Source organism: Plectropomus leopardus, chromosome 21 (assembly GCF_026936395.1).
Source record: "Plectropomus leopardus strain MGB_pleo_1.0 chromosome 21, ASM2693639v1, whole genome shotgun sequence".
NCBI lineage: Eukaryota > Metazoa > Chordata > Actinopteri > Perciformes > Serranidae > Plectropomus > Plectropomus leopardus.
In genome coordinates, this window is record NC_142196.1 from 5,992,659 (window position 1) to 6,011,977 (window position 19,319).

General features: G+C 42.2%; 1 protein-coding gene across 6 annotated transcripts in view; it reads left to right on the forward strand.

Annotated features, from left to right (window-relative positions):
* The window catches only part of mpp7a (MAGUK p55 scaffold protein 7a), a 175,035-nt gene that overhangs the window by 45,783 nt on the left and 109,933 nt on the right, over nucleotides 1–19,319 (forward strand). For 5 of the 6 annotated variants that reach the window (XM_088072300.1, XM_088072301.1, XM_088072302.1 and 2 more), the window contains exon 3: nucleotides 18,129–18,247. In XM_088072300.1, coding sequence (XP_087928426.1) covers nucleotides 18,129–18,247 — 119 coding nt within the window. Of the gene's footprint in view, nucleotides 1–17,742; nucleotides 17,837–18,128; nucleotides 18,248–19,319 lie in introns of those variants that run through there. The other variant, XM_088072304.1, reaches the window with a different exon arrangement.

Here is a 19,319-nt window from a genome sequence, read left to right on the forward strand (position 1 = left end):
TTGGGAGACAGGTCTGAACTGCAGGCAGGTCTGAAATGAGTAAAATTAATAAGACATTACCCAAACGTTAGAAAGAAAGTTTCAAAAAATAACCTGAAAATAAGTAATAAAAAATGAGTAAGTAAGTTTGAAAAATATACTTTTAAATATGTAATTATAATAATTATTAATATAGTTTTTTGGATAGTTTTTCCTAGCAGCACATGAAAACTGATGTTGATCCAGGTCTCAAAGGGTTAATTATCTTGTCTTTGTATTGTATTCAATCAAATTTAGGTCAAAAAAAGATTCGCACTCTGTTTTTCTTTACTTTTTCTTCACAGTGCCCCAACTTTTTTGGAATTGGGGTTGTATAGTTTTATAACAAAAAGCTAAAATTGTGTTCAAATATGTGAGCAGTTCTTTATTTCTCTACTCTGTTCAGAGAAGCGTGTGTGTGTGTGTGTGTGTGTGTGCGTGTGTGTGCGTGTGTGTGTGTGAGTGAATGAGCGTGTGATGTCAGAATGAAATACGCGTCAAAGCTTGTCAACACCAAGACAGCTGCCAGAAATCACCACCTCTCCCCTCAGGAGCTCTATTCTCTCCTCAGCCAGGCCTAATGGCTGACTACATCATCATCACACACACACACACACACACACACACACACACACACACACACACACACACACACACACACACACACACACACACACACACACACACACACACACACACACACACGCACACATACAGGGGGGACCCAACATGCGCAGGATAGCAAGAGGACAAAAGGAGGACAGACATTATGTCCTGGCCTGATGGAGAAAGAGTGTGTGCGTCTCCACGTCCAGACTTTTAACAGAGTTACCGTAGCCCCCGTCGTCCTGGAAATTTGTGCAGACAAAGTAGAAAGCCAGACCGTCAATTGCGATTAGAGTCATTTTGGGCAATTACCGGCGAGAGCTCGGGTTTCCAAATAAAACACGTAAAGACTCCTCCGGCCCATCTCCTCCGCTTCCCCCTTGATGGTCCTGTGAAGTTGTGTGTGCAGGTGAAACATGATGAACATTAAGGATGATCGTGAGGTCACTGATCTCCAGGCCCGGTGAAGTCACAGATATTTGTGGCTGGCCTGGCATCGGTACTACCCGGCATTCAACCAACATTTTCACAGAACACTGGCAGCATTACTCCTGGTATCGTAATAATACTGTTGAATTAAGAGATAAAGCTCTGCTAGGATGATGGAAAATCTGTCGTATTTATGGTGTGCTGCGAGACACAAACCTTTCAGCTACATCTGTTCTTTGTCAGATGACTTGGAGTTAGTTTGGTAAAGAAAGTGTTGGGCCTCATGCAGCAACATTGTCTTAATTTTTTCTTAGATTTTCTCTTAATTTTCTGGTGAGGGAAAATTTAAGAGAGGTCAACTCCAGATGCACCAAAGGCTCTCAACCATCCAAATTTGCTCAGTGATGAATCCCACTTCACGAGTCACCTGTTAGCACAGGTAATGCCCCCTAAACACTGTATCTCCATTACTCCATTAAAGTAGTAAATTAAAAAAAAAAGTGATTAAATCACACTCAGTTTCAGGCGTAAACAAAAAGTTAGTGACAGTTATTAAGAGAACACTAAATGGAGGTCAATTAAGAGGAGTTTTAAGAAGGATTTATCTTTTATGTCATTAATGATTATCCAAAAAGGAAGTAAATAGTACTTAACACAAGCAATACATAAATAAACACATGATCCGAGATGGGAAATCATCATGTTGTCTGTACTGGAAATAATAGTTAGAAAAATTTTTGGGGAAAAATTGCCAACAAATTCAGGTGTATTTGCCACAAAACATAGTCAAGGGTGGAGGAAATGGCATGGTTGCGTATGTAAATGCCAAATTTTAAACATCTGGGGTAAAATTACCCCCAAATTGCCCTCTAAAATAAGATTTTTCTGAATAAAAAAGAGAAACTGTGGCTGAGGCAAGAGCGTCAAAATAATGATCGTTTCTTATTTCAGTGCAAATTTATGATGTCTAAAGGCATTTCCACACTTAGTTCATCCCAAATCTGTCAGGCACCATAATTAATACACTTATCTTATTTTCTCTGCTTTTGTCTGCATACCAAGGATGTTTAGAAGTTCAAAAAACTATTGGAAAAACCTTCCACCTCAACAAAATCAATCTTGTGGAAGCGTGAATGACTAAGCATGCTTTTTTGGGAACAACTATGGTGCAGCTTTTTACCAGCAGCAAAAAGTGAGAGATTTATATCTGTAATTACTAATATGGAGTTAATGGTTTCAGCTTGTTTACAAGCCTATAAAAAATAATAACCTCTTAAAGAATAAATCATCCTCCGACTCTTTCTTATATTTAAAAAAGAATATAAAATATATGTTGAAATGGTGTCAACTATTAGTGCAGCTATTGATTTACAATGCAGCTCAGCTATTTAATGATTTCCAATTAATTTATTAAATGACTGGAGGCAACCGTGCCTACCTTCTTTTATTAACAGCAGAGGATTTAAACCGGTAGTCTCAGTCCAGAGGACGTGCACATCAGCTACAGCAGGACCCTCTGCTCAGTTTTGGAGATTTGGCATGTGTGTAGCAACACCTCTGCAGACGAGCATAAATCCACGGAGACTAACAATACCTCCTCCACATGTGGCGGCTGCCAATAATTACAGAGACATCACAGTGTCTCGCTGTACCTTCGCCTGTTTTCATCAGCAGCACTGCCATCTGCAGAGCTTTCAACAACACCCTCACCACACACACACACACACACACACACACACACACACACACACACACACACACACACACACACACACACACACACAGAAGATGGAGTACTGTGCTCGGGCTTTTAACATAACAGGGAAAATATTATCATTAATTTAACTATTCTTTAGTAGCAGCTCTCCTATTTCATCACCAAAGTTGGATGCGTGTAAGTGTGTGTGTGTAAGTGTGTGTGTGTGTGTGTGCAGATCTTATTAAAATGCTCATTATTGGAGTGTTTGGAGAGCAAACACGTGGGCAGACAAATGGAGGGCACATGTAAGATCATACCATCTCCCTCTCTCTCCTTTCTCTCTCCGTCTCAGCCCAAATAAACAACAGGCCTCTGTATGAAGTAGATTCTAATAAATGGAACCCAAAAAGTGTGAAAATAAAGTTGAAAAACAATAAAATGTTGAAAACCGGACTTAAAATATGAGCTCTGCGAGCGCTGGAGAGAATGTCCCAGTGATTGGGTTACTTGCGAACTCATTTCACTGTGCGACTTTTAGGTTTTTCATGAATGCTTTGGAAGCAGATTAATGACGCGGCTTTGGTTGATGATGCTGGCTCCGCTCTCGGTGTTTGAAACATTTTGTGTGAGCGTGTCCAACACCTACTCTCCATCCTTCAACATCCAGAAAAACCCTGCCCCACGCTTCAGGACGCTGTCATGTGACGTTTTCTTGGCTGCGACTCTCAGGATCTAATACGCAAACACACATTAATTCACATTCTAATGAGGCGGCCAAGAAGAGACAGAAAATTAGCTTTTAATTGTGCAAACACTCCACAGGGCTGATAATGGGGAGCTCGCTCCACGGAGTCGATAAGTCAAAATTGCGTTCGGATTAACCTGAAAACTCTGTAACCTCCCCTCTGCTCCAGCAAAGCTATGCAGCTGCTCTCCAGGCCTTTGCTCGCATCCAGACAGCTGCTGTTTAGTCATTTCTCCTCCTGTTCAGCAGTGATGGAGTTTTGTTGTGGGCTCAGTCGGGGACAGATAACTGTTACGCCTCCGCTCAGTTTGGCTCAGCTCATCTCAGTTTATTTCAGCTCCCACTCTGGGATCTGCAGACAGACAAACCCAGCCCACTCCTCTGTCTGCTACACACCATTTATCTCCCTGCTGAGCTCCATTAGCTGCAAGGTTAAGTTTCGAAAAACTTAGATTTTCTTTTTTTTTTCTTCACTGTGTGGGTGTTTGTGTTTTGATGCATTTATATAATGGCCTACCAGAAATCTCTATCTACCACTACAGCATGACAGGATGTCCAGTCAGAGTGACGCCGCCATGCTTAAGACTCATATGAGGGTGGACGGATTATTGGCCGATTATTGGGGCCGATTGTTTTTATTGATTTGTGGAACTGTTGTGTGGTCTTTTGCGATTTTATGAGTGTCTCATGCGTGTGAATGTTTTCCACATTGTTTGGGCCCCCAGCCGATGGCAGTTTTTCTGTCACTATGTCATAGACGATTACGTTTTTAGAATCTTGAATCTTGAATTTGGGCATTTTGCAGATTATCCGTATCAGCGTTTTATTTTAATAGTCGCCGATAAAATTAATCAATTAAAAAGTGCAAAGAAAGTGTCAGCATGGGAGGAACTTTTACTTTGTGAAACCTCAGGGAAATTTTATTAATTCCTTTATTTCTTATTTAAATTTTGACTTGACTTTATAAACATAGTTGCAGGGAACTTGCTGTGTATGATGAACGTTTCAGCTTTGATTAAACATTTGCTAAAGACATTGATAAGTTTTGTGTTGGAGTTAGTGGTGTCTTATTATTAGTGGTGTTAGTGGTGTTATATTCCAACCTCTAAATATTGACATATATTTTTATTGTAAATGAACTCATAAACATGTACAGAGACACAATAACACTGATTTAGAATAAAATGTTAAATTTTAGTTTATAACTGCTGTCCTATTGAAATCAATGATACTACTGCATTCAGCCCCTCATGTCTAAACATTTGTCAGTGTGTAACCTCACAGAGTGCTTGATGAGGGTTGTGCCGTGATGGCAGCTTGCTGTCTGCCGGTGAGGAGCTCTCTGAAATGGTCCTAACCTCTCCGCTCTCCCATCACAGACGTAAAACATCTGGTGTATGCCATTCAGAGGTCAGCAAGCCTCCTGGAGTGAGAGTGGGTGTTTGCTCCTTGTAGCCCCATTTCCTCCCTGCTTCTGCAGTTATGTGATTGCAGTTTTGTAGCAGAGTGGGGGAGAGAGGTACAACGGGGTGATATCGGCGATTTAGAGCCGGAGACGCTAGAGCCAACAGCTAGATTTAAATCTTCCTTGAGTAGTGGGCGAAACCTTGCTATCTCTAGTTTTATGTGTTTCAGATGAGTCAATAAGTGAGATTTTCTTACATTTCTCCTGTCTGCATCAGGGTTTTCGCTCTTTCACAAAGCAAAGTTTGAGCCAACTTGAGCGGACATCTAAATCCATCGAATCAATAACGTTTACTTTTCTTGCGCACCGGCACTTCTCATAAGCTGTGACTTCTCTCTTCTTCATTGTTTATATCAGGTTTTCTGAGCAATTTATTATAAAGCTGAACAGTATGCAAAAACAGCTTTATGGTGATTATTTTGATGCATTTTGCAATTCTGATATGCCTCATTTTTACAGAAATGGTGGTTTCTGCAATTCATCTTCACGGATAAGAAAATATAGAATAATGATGATGGGAACATTGTTGGGGTCTGCACCGAACAAGCATGTTCCCTCCTGTGTAGATTATGATTTGTGGGCTCTCTGTAGCACCATGATGCTTCATTTATGACAGCATGTTGTGACACATTTTTACTTCATCAAAAAACTGCAGCTCTTGCAATTTAGATATTGTGCTTGGCCATATTGCAATTTTGACAATTTTTCAGGCCTAGTTCATCATGGCCCTAAATAAACTACATTACCCAGGAGTCATTAGGGGCACTACTACAGTGACTTACCCGATAATATGGTGTGGACATTTTTTGGTGTGATGTCATACAACTGAACTAAAGCCAAGTTTAGATGAGAATGACCCTACTAAAAATGGAAAATTCTTTCCTTTGCATTAAAAAAAAAAAAAAGGCGTTCCTATGATAACATTGTGAGAACAATCTTTGTTGTGTGCATGGATCTGCAAAAAATACCCAAAAAAACAACAGTGCTATAGTATGCCTGCCAGGTCAGTAAGTGCGACCATGAGGTCACCGTTCTCACAGGATGTACGCATTTCCAGTTTGCATGGTGACTAAGGGGTTGCGTTATCAAAAGATTGAACTCAGGAACCTGGCTTCTAAAGTTTGCATTTTCAGTCCCCCACATCACCATTGTGTGAATGAAAGGCTAAGCAGCAACGTTTTATGCGAGAACTGTTGCCATGTAAACGGCCCTTAAGTCTGTTGAGATTGTGGTGAATCGTTGTTTTATGTCGTGTTTCAGTTCCGTCATTTTCCTTCAGATCTTCTCATGAAACAATACTAACACATCCTTGCAAAAAAATCTTGCTGTATTATAGGTGATGGCCTGTTTTCAAACCTCTCACATGAGTCTCAGTGATGAGTAAGGCGAAAAGAGGGTAGTCAGGCAAGGTGTTTGTAATCAACAGCGTTTCTTTATGTCGTGACTTGATATAAAAAAAGTCAGCTATCAGATTGTTTCTACACAAATGTGTATTGGTGCCAGCCTCAAAAATCCAGTATCTTTTGGGTTAAAATTCGCACTTATGACTCATTTTCCTAGAAAACTACTTTTATTTAAATAAACGAAACTCTCAAGAGCAAACATGAAATTTAGAATTTTTTTCTTCATCTTGATTCAGTGAATGAGACACTGATTCATCAATTGCTCACACTTTGAAATCAGTTGTTTTTGACTGACTGCTTTGCCCAATACTGCTGCTGTGTCATATGCTCACTCACAAGCCCCCCATGTGCCATTACAGTCAATGCACGGTGCCCCTTAAACCATACACCGGAGACCTGCCCAAAGCCATGCACACACTCTCAAACAAGCACTTCTAAAGACCCCGGTGCCCTTTTATTAACCTTATTAAAGTTTACTGTGTTATTCCAAGCCGTACCTGCGCGTTCTATCAGGGTTTACAGCCCCCGCACAGCATTAAAAGATAAGGGTGGTTCGGCCGTGCACAGCTGCGGAGGAGGTGGGCGACACTCGCATGAAAGACTACACATGGAAATCTTGCGACTGGGACAACGCTTTTACCAGATATTCTAATAACTTACTGGCTGCATGTGTGCATGTTTGTGCGGGAGCGATAGATGAGCGATTCCAGCCATCGTATCCTCTCCAATCTCAAACACCCCCTGTTGGAAAAGGTGATGGCTCTGTAATGACACTGAGTAATGAGATATTCTTATAGTGAGGCACTTCCCTGCATTATTGCTTCCACATACACACACTCCTGTGTAGGGCGCATTTGTGGAAACACAAATCTCTGAATGATAAGAGCGATATGATAAAAATATGGTCGTTTTGTTTTTTTCCCCCTCTGTCAAGGTTAACATAAAATTTTTCCATCATGATGTCAAGAATCCCGAGCATCTGGCCTTGGCCTGTTTCAGCTCGTGGGAGACATAAGGGAGGGTTTGGGGAGGATTTTGCCTATATCGGGGGATGGGGGTGGCGTTCCTCTGGGAGCTTCCAGCCATTTGTCGTGGTCCCTGGCCAGTAGACGGCTCTGTGCCGCAGTGATACAGTACTGAAACACAAGGATTTGTTGCCACTGGAAGAGCTCCCTGTTTCCAGTTACATCACGACTAAAATTTCCACATCATTTCAGAAAAAAAAAAAAACTTTTTCAAAGGAAGCAGATGTAAAAGAAAGAAATCAAGCGAGTGCGCCTGAGAGTGACTTTTATTTGTTTGAATACGAATACGAATTCCTTCTCTTTTTGTTGAGGTAGGACGACATCCTCCGCCGTTCCCATCCAAAGCACACAGGCTACTAAATTGGTCATTTGCGGGCAGGACATGCTCACTTGCATTAGGAAGAACCTGCAAACAGCTTAACAGACCATGTGCTCCGTTTGACAACCAGGCGATTGGATGTTGAGTAATCGTCTGCAGCTTTGAGAGTGAGAACATGAAAGATTTAAAGTGTAAATTTTAAGCACAAATTTTTATGTTCGCTAGTATTTAATGTATGATTTAAGGTGGTATTGACTCGTCCACCTCTGATATCCCCTGGAAGACTTGAAAGAAATAAGACTAGAAATAAGTATCTGGCTAGGGCTTTGGACAGAACATGCAAGCCTGTTCCAGAGACTCTGCTGCTGTTCCACAATAAGCAGAGGTGGCAGGTCACTTGGACGTGGCTAGTTTATTGTGGCTTCTGTGTTTTGTCTACCATGTTAGAGTGAATCTAAGCATAGCCGGTTTCGGGATCGGCCAAACAGCATCCTTTTCATCTCCATCTGGGGGAATGAGAAGTTCTGGATGACCACTGCCAAACTCAGTCTTCCCACAGACTTCAGGACCATCCAAAAAACACTACACTGCCACTCTGTTTGACTCTCCATCCTCCACATCTCGTATATCTGTCTATCCACAATGCAGTCTCTGTCAACATCTTTTTGTCTGCCCAGATATTCTAAGCCTTTCGTCTTTCCTCCATGTTTAATTTCTTTCCCTCTCTATGTTTCCTTACGTTATATATCATCCGTGAACTACTCAGACCTGGACAAGATACCAAGTTCCCTCAGAGTTACTCTATCTAAGTTGCAGGTGCTTCCACTCAAGCACTCGCTTGTCTGCAGCGTGATTGTTAAAACTGTTGTCCCTGAAAACACTGCCGGCTCTTCAGGTTGCTGACGGATCCCGCGGACGATATGTATTCAATTATGTTGATTAGACTTGTACTTTTGTCCGGAGCTCTGTTTTCAATGTGCTGACAGCTCTTTGAAGTGTAAAGGTGTGACGAAGCATGGAGCAGAGGACGGGGGAGGCAAGCCACTTGCTACGTGATATTCAATGGCATGTTGAGAGTAAGGTGAAATAAAGTAAATCCTTTTTGAAAAGCTTGGCCCGTCCCGGCTCTGAAACTCTGATAAGGTCCCACAACCTGGATTCTTTTTGCCTGCCCCTCCTGAATGAAGCATGATCTCAGCAAGGGCCGCGGATTCTTCATAGGCCCTGAAATGACACACATCCAGAGTTCAGGCTGTGGGACTGAAACAGTCGATATATGATCGGAGTGACGGTTGATTGCACCTGGACCGGCCCACTGTACTTGCTGAAGTCATTTTTCCGTGCTGTGGAGCCCTAACTAACATCTTGCAAAAGCCACTTGCTCTTCCCCCCTCCCCACCCCCCAAACGATGGAGTTATTCAGAGACCGTGACACTGAAATATCACTGAAGATGGTAGTGGAGGACTCAGTCCCCAGACCTTTTTAATGTGGAGAAGTGGTTTGGTCTTTGGAACTGGTAACAGGAGGCTTGTGGGCTTGAACGGAGTGCAGATTCCTGCTGTTATGTTCATGAGCCAGCCTTATATATTACCTCTCTCCACCTCTTCCACGGTCGACCACTGTCGTAGCCCAAGTAGAACGCTGCTGGACTCATTGCAAGTTATGTTTAAAGATCACAGCGTCTGCTCAGCGAATACGTCTTGTAATACTATATAATTTTATGTCTGGAAGGTGATGCCGCAGCAGTCAAAGGTCACCTAATCCAGACAACCACTGTTCTGATATTCCACGCTCATGTCTGCTAGTTTAGAAGAAATATGCTGCGCTGCACCAACAAATGATTAATTACCCGCTATCAGCGTGACAGCGGCTGATGTTGTTTGTACCTCATGAGTGTGTGTGTGTGTGTGTGTGTGTGTGCAAACACGTCAAAAATGTGGTCCTGGTTACACCTATTATACTGGAAACTACTACAGAAGCTGTTTTGAGTATTCTGGCAGGAGTTTGTATGAATAAATGAATGACTAAAGGAATTCATTTACTAATTGATGCATTTTTATTATAGTGTCATGCATACAATTATGCTTGGCCCACATGGGCTTACAAGACACCATAAAACCACCAATTTTTTCAAAATTGTGGACTGTTGCCTTCCAGAAATCCCTCATATGTGGCTACTTCCTCGTATAAGGGGCTGTGGCTGCAATAGCTGCAATGATTGTTTTGAACATCCATCGCCGTGCTTCTTGGTATGTTATTGCGAGAGTCGCATAACATCACTCAGTGGAAACACAGAAATCTAGCAATTGTGTTTTATCAACATTTTGAAAATATCGTTTAAGTTTTGTGCCAACATGTAATGAAAACCCGCCTAATGTTGCACTGAGAGAAAAGTCAGAATAAGTGCTAATTAAACAGTATTTCTCTCCTTCTCTTCCAGGCTTTTGCAATGACATTTGCAAACTTAAACATATCAAAATTAGACAACCATGCTAGATTTTGGTTACCTGAGCACCAGAAACTACCAGGGTTTAGGCGGGCCTTTTTATGGAATATTAAGTCTTTGAAGTCATCCTAGTTTGTGAAGTATAAGAGAAAATGGGACTCATTTTCCATCTTACCCAAATCACACAACTCACACAGTCTGTTTTCTATCTGATCGTCGTTGAATCACTCAAACTCAATAGCCAGAGGAAGAATACCAGCTTTCAGCTGTGCAACTAAGGATCTTTGGCTTCTAGATAAACGAGATAACACATACGGTTCAGAGCCAAACTTCTGTTTTATGTGCACATATGTCCTTAGTTTAGACATTGACAGAATGTTTTCAAGCCATTTCTCTTCAAATTTTAATAACAGCCTTTTTCAACTTTTATATGTCTGTCTGTGGACGGATTTAGTCAACGTGATAGCTTCACAACCATGCAATATGAAGTCACAAAACTGCACACTACAGGTGTGTGGGTTAGATCACAATTAATGCAGAGTTTAAATTTGGGTACGGTTCGAGTCATGTGACCAGAGGAAACAGGGGTAGGTGGGGTGAGGAGGAGTAATTGCTCACATAGCCTATGATGGAAGAAGTTCTCATTTGTAAAACTTACAAACATCAGAATCAACCCTATGAAACCTGAGCAAACTGGCTCGATTGATTTCAAAAACATGGGAAGATGGTAATGAGCAACTTAACATGAAATGGCCCAACAATTAGAAAGAAATCAGTAAAAAATCCAAATAAACAAACAAACAAAACAAAAAACATGAAAAGTGCAAAACCAAGACACCAAAAATTACTTTAAGAAAGTGCAAAAACTCACATTTTTTTCTGTAACATAATTTTGAATATCTAACAATTAAGAATTAAAACTAGTGTTTTTGAATTCCCTCCTTGTTTGGGATAATATCAAATGAACTCACAGCTATTTTCCAAGTCATTATTTTGTCTCCTTTTACTCTTTTTTTCTGCAAATTTTCTATACATTTCTTGCCAAGTTGCTCATTGCCTTTTCCCCACATTTTAAGACATCAAACCAGTTTTCTCTGGTTCCATAGGTTTAAATGCCCAACAAAACTGATGCAGGTTCAGGTTCTAAAGGGTTAAATGTAACACAGAGTAAAAACTAAAGTGACGTTGAAAGAGAGGGTTCTTTCTTTAATTTTTAGTACGTTTTTAAGTTTGGTACAATATAAAAAGTTAAACTGTGGTTCCATCAGGTTTAAAGTAGATCCTTGATGGTGCAACCTAGACAGGAGTTTTTAAAAGGGGTCAGCTGCTGGTGGACCTCAGGCGGGATCAGGGGCTATGGGGGCAGTGGGCTGATGACATATCAGTCCCCTTGGCTGTGAACAAGGGGCCCTAAACACTTCTCCTTTTGTTTGGCACCTGACTCAGGTTAAATCCATCTTCACGCCCACTGTCTGTCTAGAGTTCCTCCCTTCGGACGACCATGTTTACATTAGTGCAGGAATCATCATTGCTGTAACTCTTGCCTGTTCAGAAAGCCATCACTCCCCGGTCTTTTCGGGGCGCTCCTTTTGTCTTTACTGTCATCAGTCTTCTTCTGTCTGCACACATGCTTTAATGAGATTTTATTTATGTCAGCGTGTGTGTCAGATGTTGTGTTTCTTTGCCGATTCTTGCTTCAATTTGTACTCTGTCCTCGTCTGCCTTTCCTCCTCTCTCGGACAGAGAACACGGAGGTAAATCAAACCTTGAGTGGATTAGGCTACACAGTGTGCAGCTGCTTCTCTTGCTGCCACCCCTGTCTGCCACCACATTTCTCCACAGATGGCCCTCTTGCATGTTCGCAAAGTAGTGTTTGAAATACCGACCTGCTGAGAAAGCTCCCGCGTGTTGTCACAACTCTCTTCCCCCGGCAGTCTCGTGAGCCTCACGAACATTGTGCCTCTCTGTGTGCTCCTGAAAGATATATGAGGGAGGTCAATAACTCATTCGGCACCTGGGAGAAAGTCGAAACCCGGCGTTCATTTCCTGTATTTGAACAAGTTCATTTTTGCCAAGCGGACAGACAGTTTGTCTTTCTGTATGTAGTTCAGTTACAAGATGGAAGTGGGGTCCCCCAAAAACTGTACGAGTTAGGGACAGACTGACAAATTTGTCTCCCAGCAGACCGTGTATCCTTGTGTGGCGTTTAGGTAAGCAGAGCTGAGGTTACAATGTCACAACGAGGGTCATATTTTACAACCATGCAAACTGTGAAGTTAGATTAATCCCTGTAATTTTCTTGCTGCTCCAGAAAACCCCCCGAGGTTGTTGACCTGTGTGACTAGCAATTGGATGCGTATCATGTTTAATGCATTTCATTGTCTGGGATTTTTTTGTGTTTTACATAAAAGGCCTCTGTGAAAAACACTGTTATTTTCCTTAACCGCCGTGGAGGTGTGGGCGTGAGAGGGGAAGTGCTGTTTGGCAGTTAAAGTGGTCACTTCCTCTGTACGGGGAGGCTTCGGAGGCCCTGCACTTTCCGATTTCTCTGAAGGCCGTGTCCGCTGTCCTGCGCAACATCACGCTGGTCTTCTGGACCTCTGGGCTGGGCCGCTCCAGCACTACCCACAACAGAACCTAGTGGTCCGCGACGAGACGCTGCCAGGTCTGCTTGCACACAGCCGCCGCACGAGAGGGTCCAGAATAGTCTGGCCAAAACAAATCAAATGAAGCCAGACCAGCGCTGCGAGAAACAAGCTGGTCCACCCTTTAGTGGTGAAGGGCTGGCGCAATCTCGCTCCCTTTCTTCTTCTTCTTCTTCTTCTTCCTTTCCCCCTCTCTCATTTTGTCTCTCTGTGTCTCTGGACACGCTTTCTGATGTTACAGTCACATACATGTGTCCATACATCGGAGCCTGGATTTAATTCTCTCTCCTCACTTTTTATAGTGTCCACACACAGAGATTTTACCACCACTGTGGTTGTTCTTTGGCTCCCTTCCTTTCTCTCTCTTTTCTGCCTTCATTTCTCCTTCTCGCTCATCCACCCATACATTCTTATATTTAATTTCAGCTTTGCAGAGTCCTTGTTTAGCTCTTGGCTCCTCTGCAGCTCTTTATGTTGTTGTTTGAAACTTTTCTCTGGTTCACAGGGTTCAGCCTGACATAGTGACCCCAGCAAGGCGAGTACAGTGGTAGCTTGTCTTTTATCTTTTTTTTTATTCCACAATGTTATTAAAAAAGCCATTTTTACACAGAGATCATGCTATAGGGTCACTGTGAAGTCTCGTCTTTACGCCGCCTTTGCTTTCTCATACAGAACCAGACAAGGGGGGCATCATGCCAGTGTGTCCTCAATAGCGTCGGCCTCGAGTGTGACATAAAACATACGCGTTGGCAGTGCTTTCTAAACAGTAATAAGGCATAACATGGCAATTACAATCATTTACTGTCCCTGTTATATGGCAGATGATCTAGCCCTCTGCTCGCAGGGTAAGGAGTTCCAGGACCTTATTGTCTCTCCAGTTTGCAGACATTTTTGGCCACTATTCTTGTTAAGGTCTAGACACACCAAACCACCCATCAAAGGACTAGAGGCAACAAAAGCCAACTTTTGCGTTGCCCCACATCGCCTGTGTTTGACCAAAAAGTTACAAATGAACACGTTGCACAGACTACAACTGACGAACAGTTTCTGCTAAAGAGCTCAATGGCTAAAGAAATATATACTTACCATTTGTTGTGACTTAGTTTCGATCTCACTTTCTTTCAACTTTAGCCCTTTGTTTACTTTCCTTACTTTTGTTTCTCTTCTCAAATGCTGAGCTGGACAGCCAATCATATTGTTTTCATTCGCTGCCGGGTTGTGCCACTGCTGATTCAACATGCCGAATCAGCTGGAAAAAAACAGACAAGGTGCATGCCACAAAGACTAGGCCAGCAATGACCAACGGCCCAATAACAACCAAAAGGCAGACTGTTGGATTGGTGTGTCAGGGCCTTTTATTGCTTTAGCTGCTAACTGCTATAAGCTGCTTTTTAAAATCTGGATTGCACACATAACGTCATCAAAACGTCACACCCATCCCGTCCATGTTCTCATTCTGCTGGTTGTCCCTTTTAAACATACATCGATTTGACACTGTTATGACCTCCACTGCCGGCTTAAAGGGCGAGACAACTCTGTCCTCCCATACTATATACCCATCATACCTTTTATAAAGAACACTGAGGATGAATTAACGGTGTGACATCGTTGAAGAGGCAGTGTGAGGCAGGCCCAAAAGTCCGGCTTGGGGGCCAATTGTAAGGTACGTTGTTACGACCTCCTCCACCTTTGCCTCATTTGTCTGAAACTTTGGACTCTTCTTTCTTGTGCCATCTATTGGCTGCATCAATGGCATCATAAAGGACGCATGGAAATATGAGTGCAGTGACGTTTTCAACGTAAGGGACGGACGTGTCTGTTTTCATATGTAAAGGGAGTGTAGATTAGCCTTAAAAGGGGCTTATTCCTGATCAGCTAAAGGAGTTGATGTGTTTCCCATAACATATCACACAGCCTGTTTAGGTTTTCCCAGCGTGGAGGGGTTGAAGGAATTGTTGTCAGAAGAAATAAAGAATTCAATCCTTGAAAGTGTAGACAGGAGGCAGGGGGGACTTCGCTCCTGGGGAGAATAACGCTTAGGAACTCTCACTCTCTCCTTCCTTTCCTCGCTCCGTCCATCCCCTCCTACCACTATCAGTGCTGCCAATAGTAATGACATTACCATATCTCTTCCCCCCTACTCTCGTCACCCTTCCTACACCCCTCACCTCATCCCATGTCTCTTTAAATCTTTTTTCTAATATATTATGTGAGATGTTCTGCTGGGAGTTCCAACTTGTAAATGATGGAGGGAGCCAGCTGCCCTCCGGCAGACCTGCGTTAGCGTAAAAGCTGGAGAGTTTCTGGTGATGAGGACGGCAGAACCAGGCGTCGGATGATCACATACCCGGGACAATATCATACACCAAGCTTGAGTAAAACCACGGGGGTCTGTGTAATGACTGGTGCACATGTGTTGTGTGTAAAATTTCTCTCTTGTTCGCTCTCCTTTGTTCTTGGCCGCAGAGTTGTTGTAGCAGTGAGGTATGAGGCGCTAACACTGCACAGAATTCGTGCTGCGAGCAAAGAACAGGGCAGGATATCATCTTGATGTATCCTGTGCGTCTGCTCAAAGATCTCCGAAAAAATCACCTCCAAATGGAAAGCAGAGGGTCGAAAGTGGCAGATGACACTCCATCTATCTGACTGCCCAGCAGCAGCAGCAGCAGCAGCAGCAGCAGCAGCATGAGCTAAGTTAGTCAGCTGTGGCTCTCCCGCCAAGTGGTCTGAGCTGCCAGCGCACACTTGCTCTAACCCAGTCAGAGAGCCAGCCAGTTCACTCAGCCAGTCATTCATCCAGCCAACGACGTCAACCATTGTTTTCAATCAATCATTTTCAGCTACGAATTACTCCAGTTGCGTCTGTGGTGTTTTTTTTTCTCTCTCCCTCCTTCCTCTCTCTCGCTCTGTCCTCTGATGAAAGACGCTCTCAGAGAGGTAGCCAAGCCGCTCAAGTTTGTTTTGACATTTCGATGGCCCCACCGTGAATGTGTTTAGAGTTTCTTCACATGATCAGCAGTAGTTCAAAGAGTCTCAAGCACCGTGTGGTTGTGTTTGAGGAGTTTGAATCTGGGGGGCCTTTTTCTGGTGCATTTATAAATGGGGGTCTTTGATGCATATAACCCAGTTTGAGCGCTCTCTGTATGGGCCTGACCTTTAATACATCCACTGGTTTTGTGGATCACAGCCACCCTGAAGACCAGAACAGAGAAACAAACAAGTATCTGCTACTACTCTGCATCAGTTGTGCTCCGGCGCTCTGTTGTGTTTGGAAGGAGCCCCGCTCACTTGCTGGTTTTGAGCTCTCTCCCTCTGAGTGCTCCACCTCCCCTCTGCTTAATCTTGAAACCATCAGCTCCCCAAAAACGCCTTACAGATTTCAGTATGTGTCTTTCTGAAGAGGTTCAGACTCTGCTGTGACTTGTGCACCCTGTTTCTTTCACTGTCACCAGCAAACTCTGCTCATGCGATGGTGACAACCTCTATACGGGCCACTCAGGCCTGAATTAATGCAAATGTCTGCTGTATTTGTGAGCTCATGATGTCAGCTGGTGCACAGCCAAGCCTGTTCACTTCACTTACCTCAAATTCAGTCCCTCTAATGGTCCAGTGTTTAGAATTAAGGAGGATATATCGGCAGAAAAGGAAGAAAATATAATAAATGTTTTCTCTAGTTTTACCTTAGAATGAGGCTAAATAATATCTAGATTGGAGGCAGAGCCAATGTGTTTATCATTCATTCTTTTGATAATCAACTGGAAATCCAAAATTAGAAAATTAGAAAACAGTTTGTTACACTATTTGTTTATCTATCAATTAGACTTTTTGTATGGCGCTTTTCATGCAAACTGTAATACATAGTGCTTCATGCAATAAAACCACACACACACACGCAAGGACATAAGCATAAATTAAAAACAGACTTTGTGATTCAATAAAGCACTAAAATAAGAGTACTCATTAAAACCAGGAACTGAGGAAATGCTATTATAAGTGAGAAAACACCAGGGGCAGGATGAAACCTATAGGAAAAAAAATGTAAAGAAAAATAGATAATATATATATAGATAATATATAGAAATAAATAATAGCAATAATAACATAAATACATAAAATAATGTAAACAGTAGATAAGAGGTAAAATGAAACTTTATGAGTCAGATACCAAAAAATAAAATGAAAGGTTTGTTTTTTACACTTTGGATTTTATGCTCAAATCAAAAAAGGAAATTATAACAAAAAAACTTGATTTTGATATTTAAAATGTAATGCAATGTCCTAAAGACACTGTATTTTTAATGTGAAACTGCTTCATTCGGTGTTTTTTTGCCTGGTTCTTTTCTTTGGAGAGGAAGAGATCTCTGTGGATAATTTGGCTCCCTGTAGAAACCTCCTGAACAACAAACCCTGAAGAAATTCTAACCAGGAGTTCATGCTTAGCACAGGGACAAAGTGTCAGCTGGTTGCTGCATTCTACAATTCTCACTGCTAGATGCCTCTAAATGCAACAAAAATCCGACCGAAAGGTTATTTCCGAACATTTCAATTCATTCTTTCAGTATAAAACAAATTCTGACATAACCTGCCACATAGAATTCATCCCGAGTACTTCTTCCAAAACTTCTGTTTAGCAAACACGCGTGCACTTTACTCCAGAAATTGATTGTTTGCAGACGAGAAGGATGTGTGGATGGAAAGCCTCCTGAGGCATGTGTAGCATCTGTTTAGTTTAAAGACAAAAAAAATAATGTTGAAGATTTCAACACATCAAAAATTGGACTGTCTAGTTGCCTGATATGTATTTTTTTGGAGTAGTTTCTTATTGGGGACGGCAGTGTTCCTCAAACAACAGGAAAGGCTGGGACAATGGCAGGAAGTAGAGGCTGAAGGGAAATGCTTTATTGCTTCTATGTTTCCTCTACCTTCCAGTGACGAGAATGAGAGCGTTAGAGCGATTTTTCTGTAGTTTCTGGCACTTTCAGGCACGTTTATTTTTGTGTGTATTCGTGGGTGCATCTGAAGAGGAGACAAAGAAGTAATGTGCATGGATGAAAATGACGTGTGTGTGTGACTAAGCCTACGTAAACCCTGGTGTGGTCATTTATGTGTATGTTTATATATGCATGTGTTGTCTTGTCTGTCTCTTGACTGTGTTTATGTATTCCTGCACATGCACAGAACTTATGTTCTCTTTCATGTATTATTAAACTACAGATGTATGCACATCTGTTTCCACGCATGTGTTTTGTGTGTGTGACTGTGCATGCATGTTGTCATACCTCCCACCGCCATGCCGACCCTCTGTTTCCTCTTCCCCACGTCTTCAGGTCTGTACGAGCTGCTGGCGGCTCTGCCCTCCCAGCTGCAGCCCCATGTCAGCCGCCCCGAGGACAACACCTTCCTTCAGGACATGTTCGGGGAGAGGAGCCTCCAATCGCTGGTCAAGGTAAAAAAAAAAAAAAGGCTTGTCTTTCTTTTAGTGTGGAAGTTATGTTTAGTGTGGAAGTTATGTTTCCTCAGGTTTTCATATCCCTGTTGCTACTGCCATAGCAATTCACACCATCACAATTGAGGCACTTACGTTGTTAATAAATGCATACCATCAAATTACTGATTCATATTTCCAGCGCTGTAGGAAATCATGTTCCTGCGTTCATTAATCAGCATTTAGTCATACTCACGTTATCAGTGACCGTAATATATTCATGAATAATCAAATTAGAAGTAGAAAACTAGAAAAATTTGTAGATGTGTGTTTGTAGGTGCGGCAGCAGCGCTGTCCACAGTACTGAAAGGGAGTGGACGGAATGCATCACATAGTTTGGTGTGTTATCTGCGGTTGTGAACAGAACTTTTGATTTACTGAGAGAGAGAGAAAGATGCAAACTGTTTGTACAGACCCACTGATTTTGGCAGAGAACCGTTCATAACATCACATTTTCTGTTAGTTCTTTGATAAAAACATTTAGACCGAAACAGGTTATATGATATGATTTATGGTGAGAAACCTATAAAACTGATGACATTGCAGCTCCCCAGAAGTGAGGCCAAAACAGCTGATGGCCCCCTGGTGTATTACTTATTAATCCTGGTCCCTCTATGTTAGTGAATTGGACATGGGCCAAACTAAAAGCTCAAAATACAACTCAAATACGATTTTCATAATGATGGATTCTGTTATTTAAGGTAGTTCTTATCATGTTGATGCTTGCTCAAGCGTTCATTTGGTTTTAATAAGTTATTTGATGCAAAAAACGGGGCATTGACCTCATGATTGACAGCGGGGTTGGAAATAAACTTTTTTGTTCACACGCTACTGCGGCTGGTTGATTCCAAAATCTTCGAGATAGATTACCATGGTGTTTTTTTGTCTTGTGATTGAAGCAAATCTAGCTGCAACTTGCACATTTTACCAACATTTGGCTAATGGTTGGTGCTAATTTCCACTGCTGGCTGTGTGTGTTAATCAGTGTGCTGGGGATTAGAGCTCCTAGCAGTTGGTTAGATGGGCGCATGAT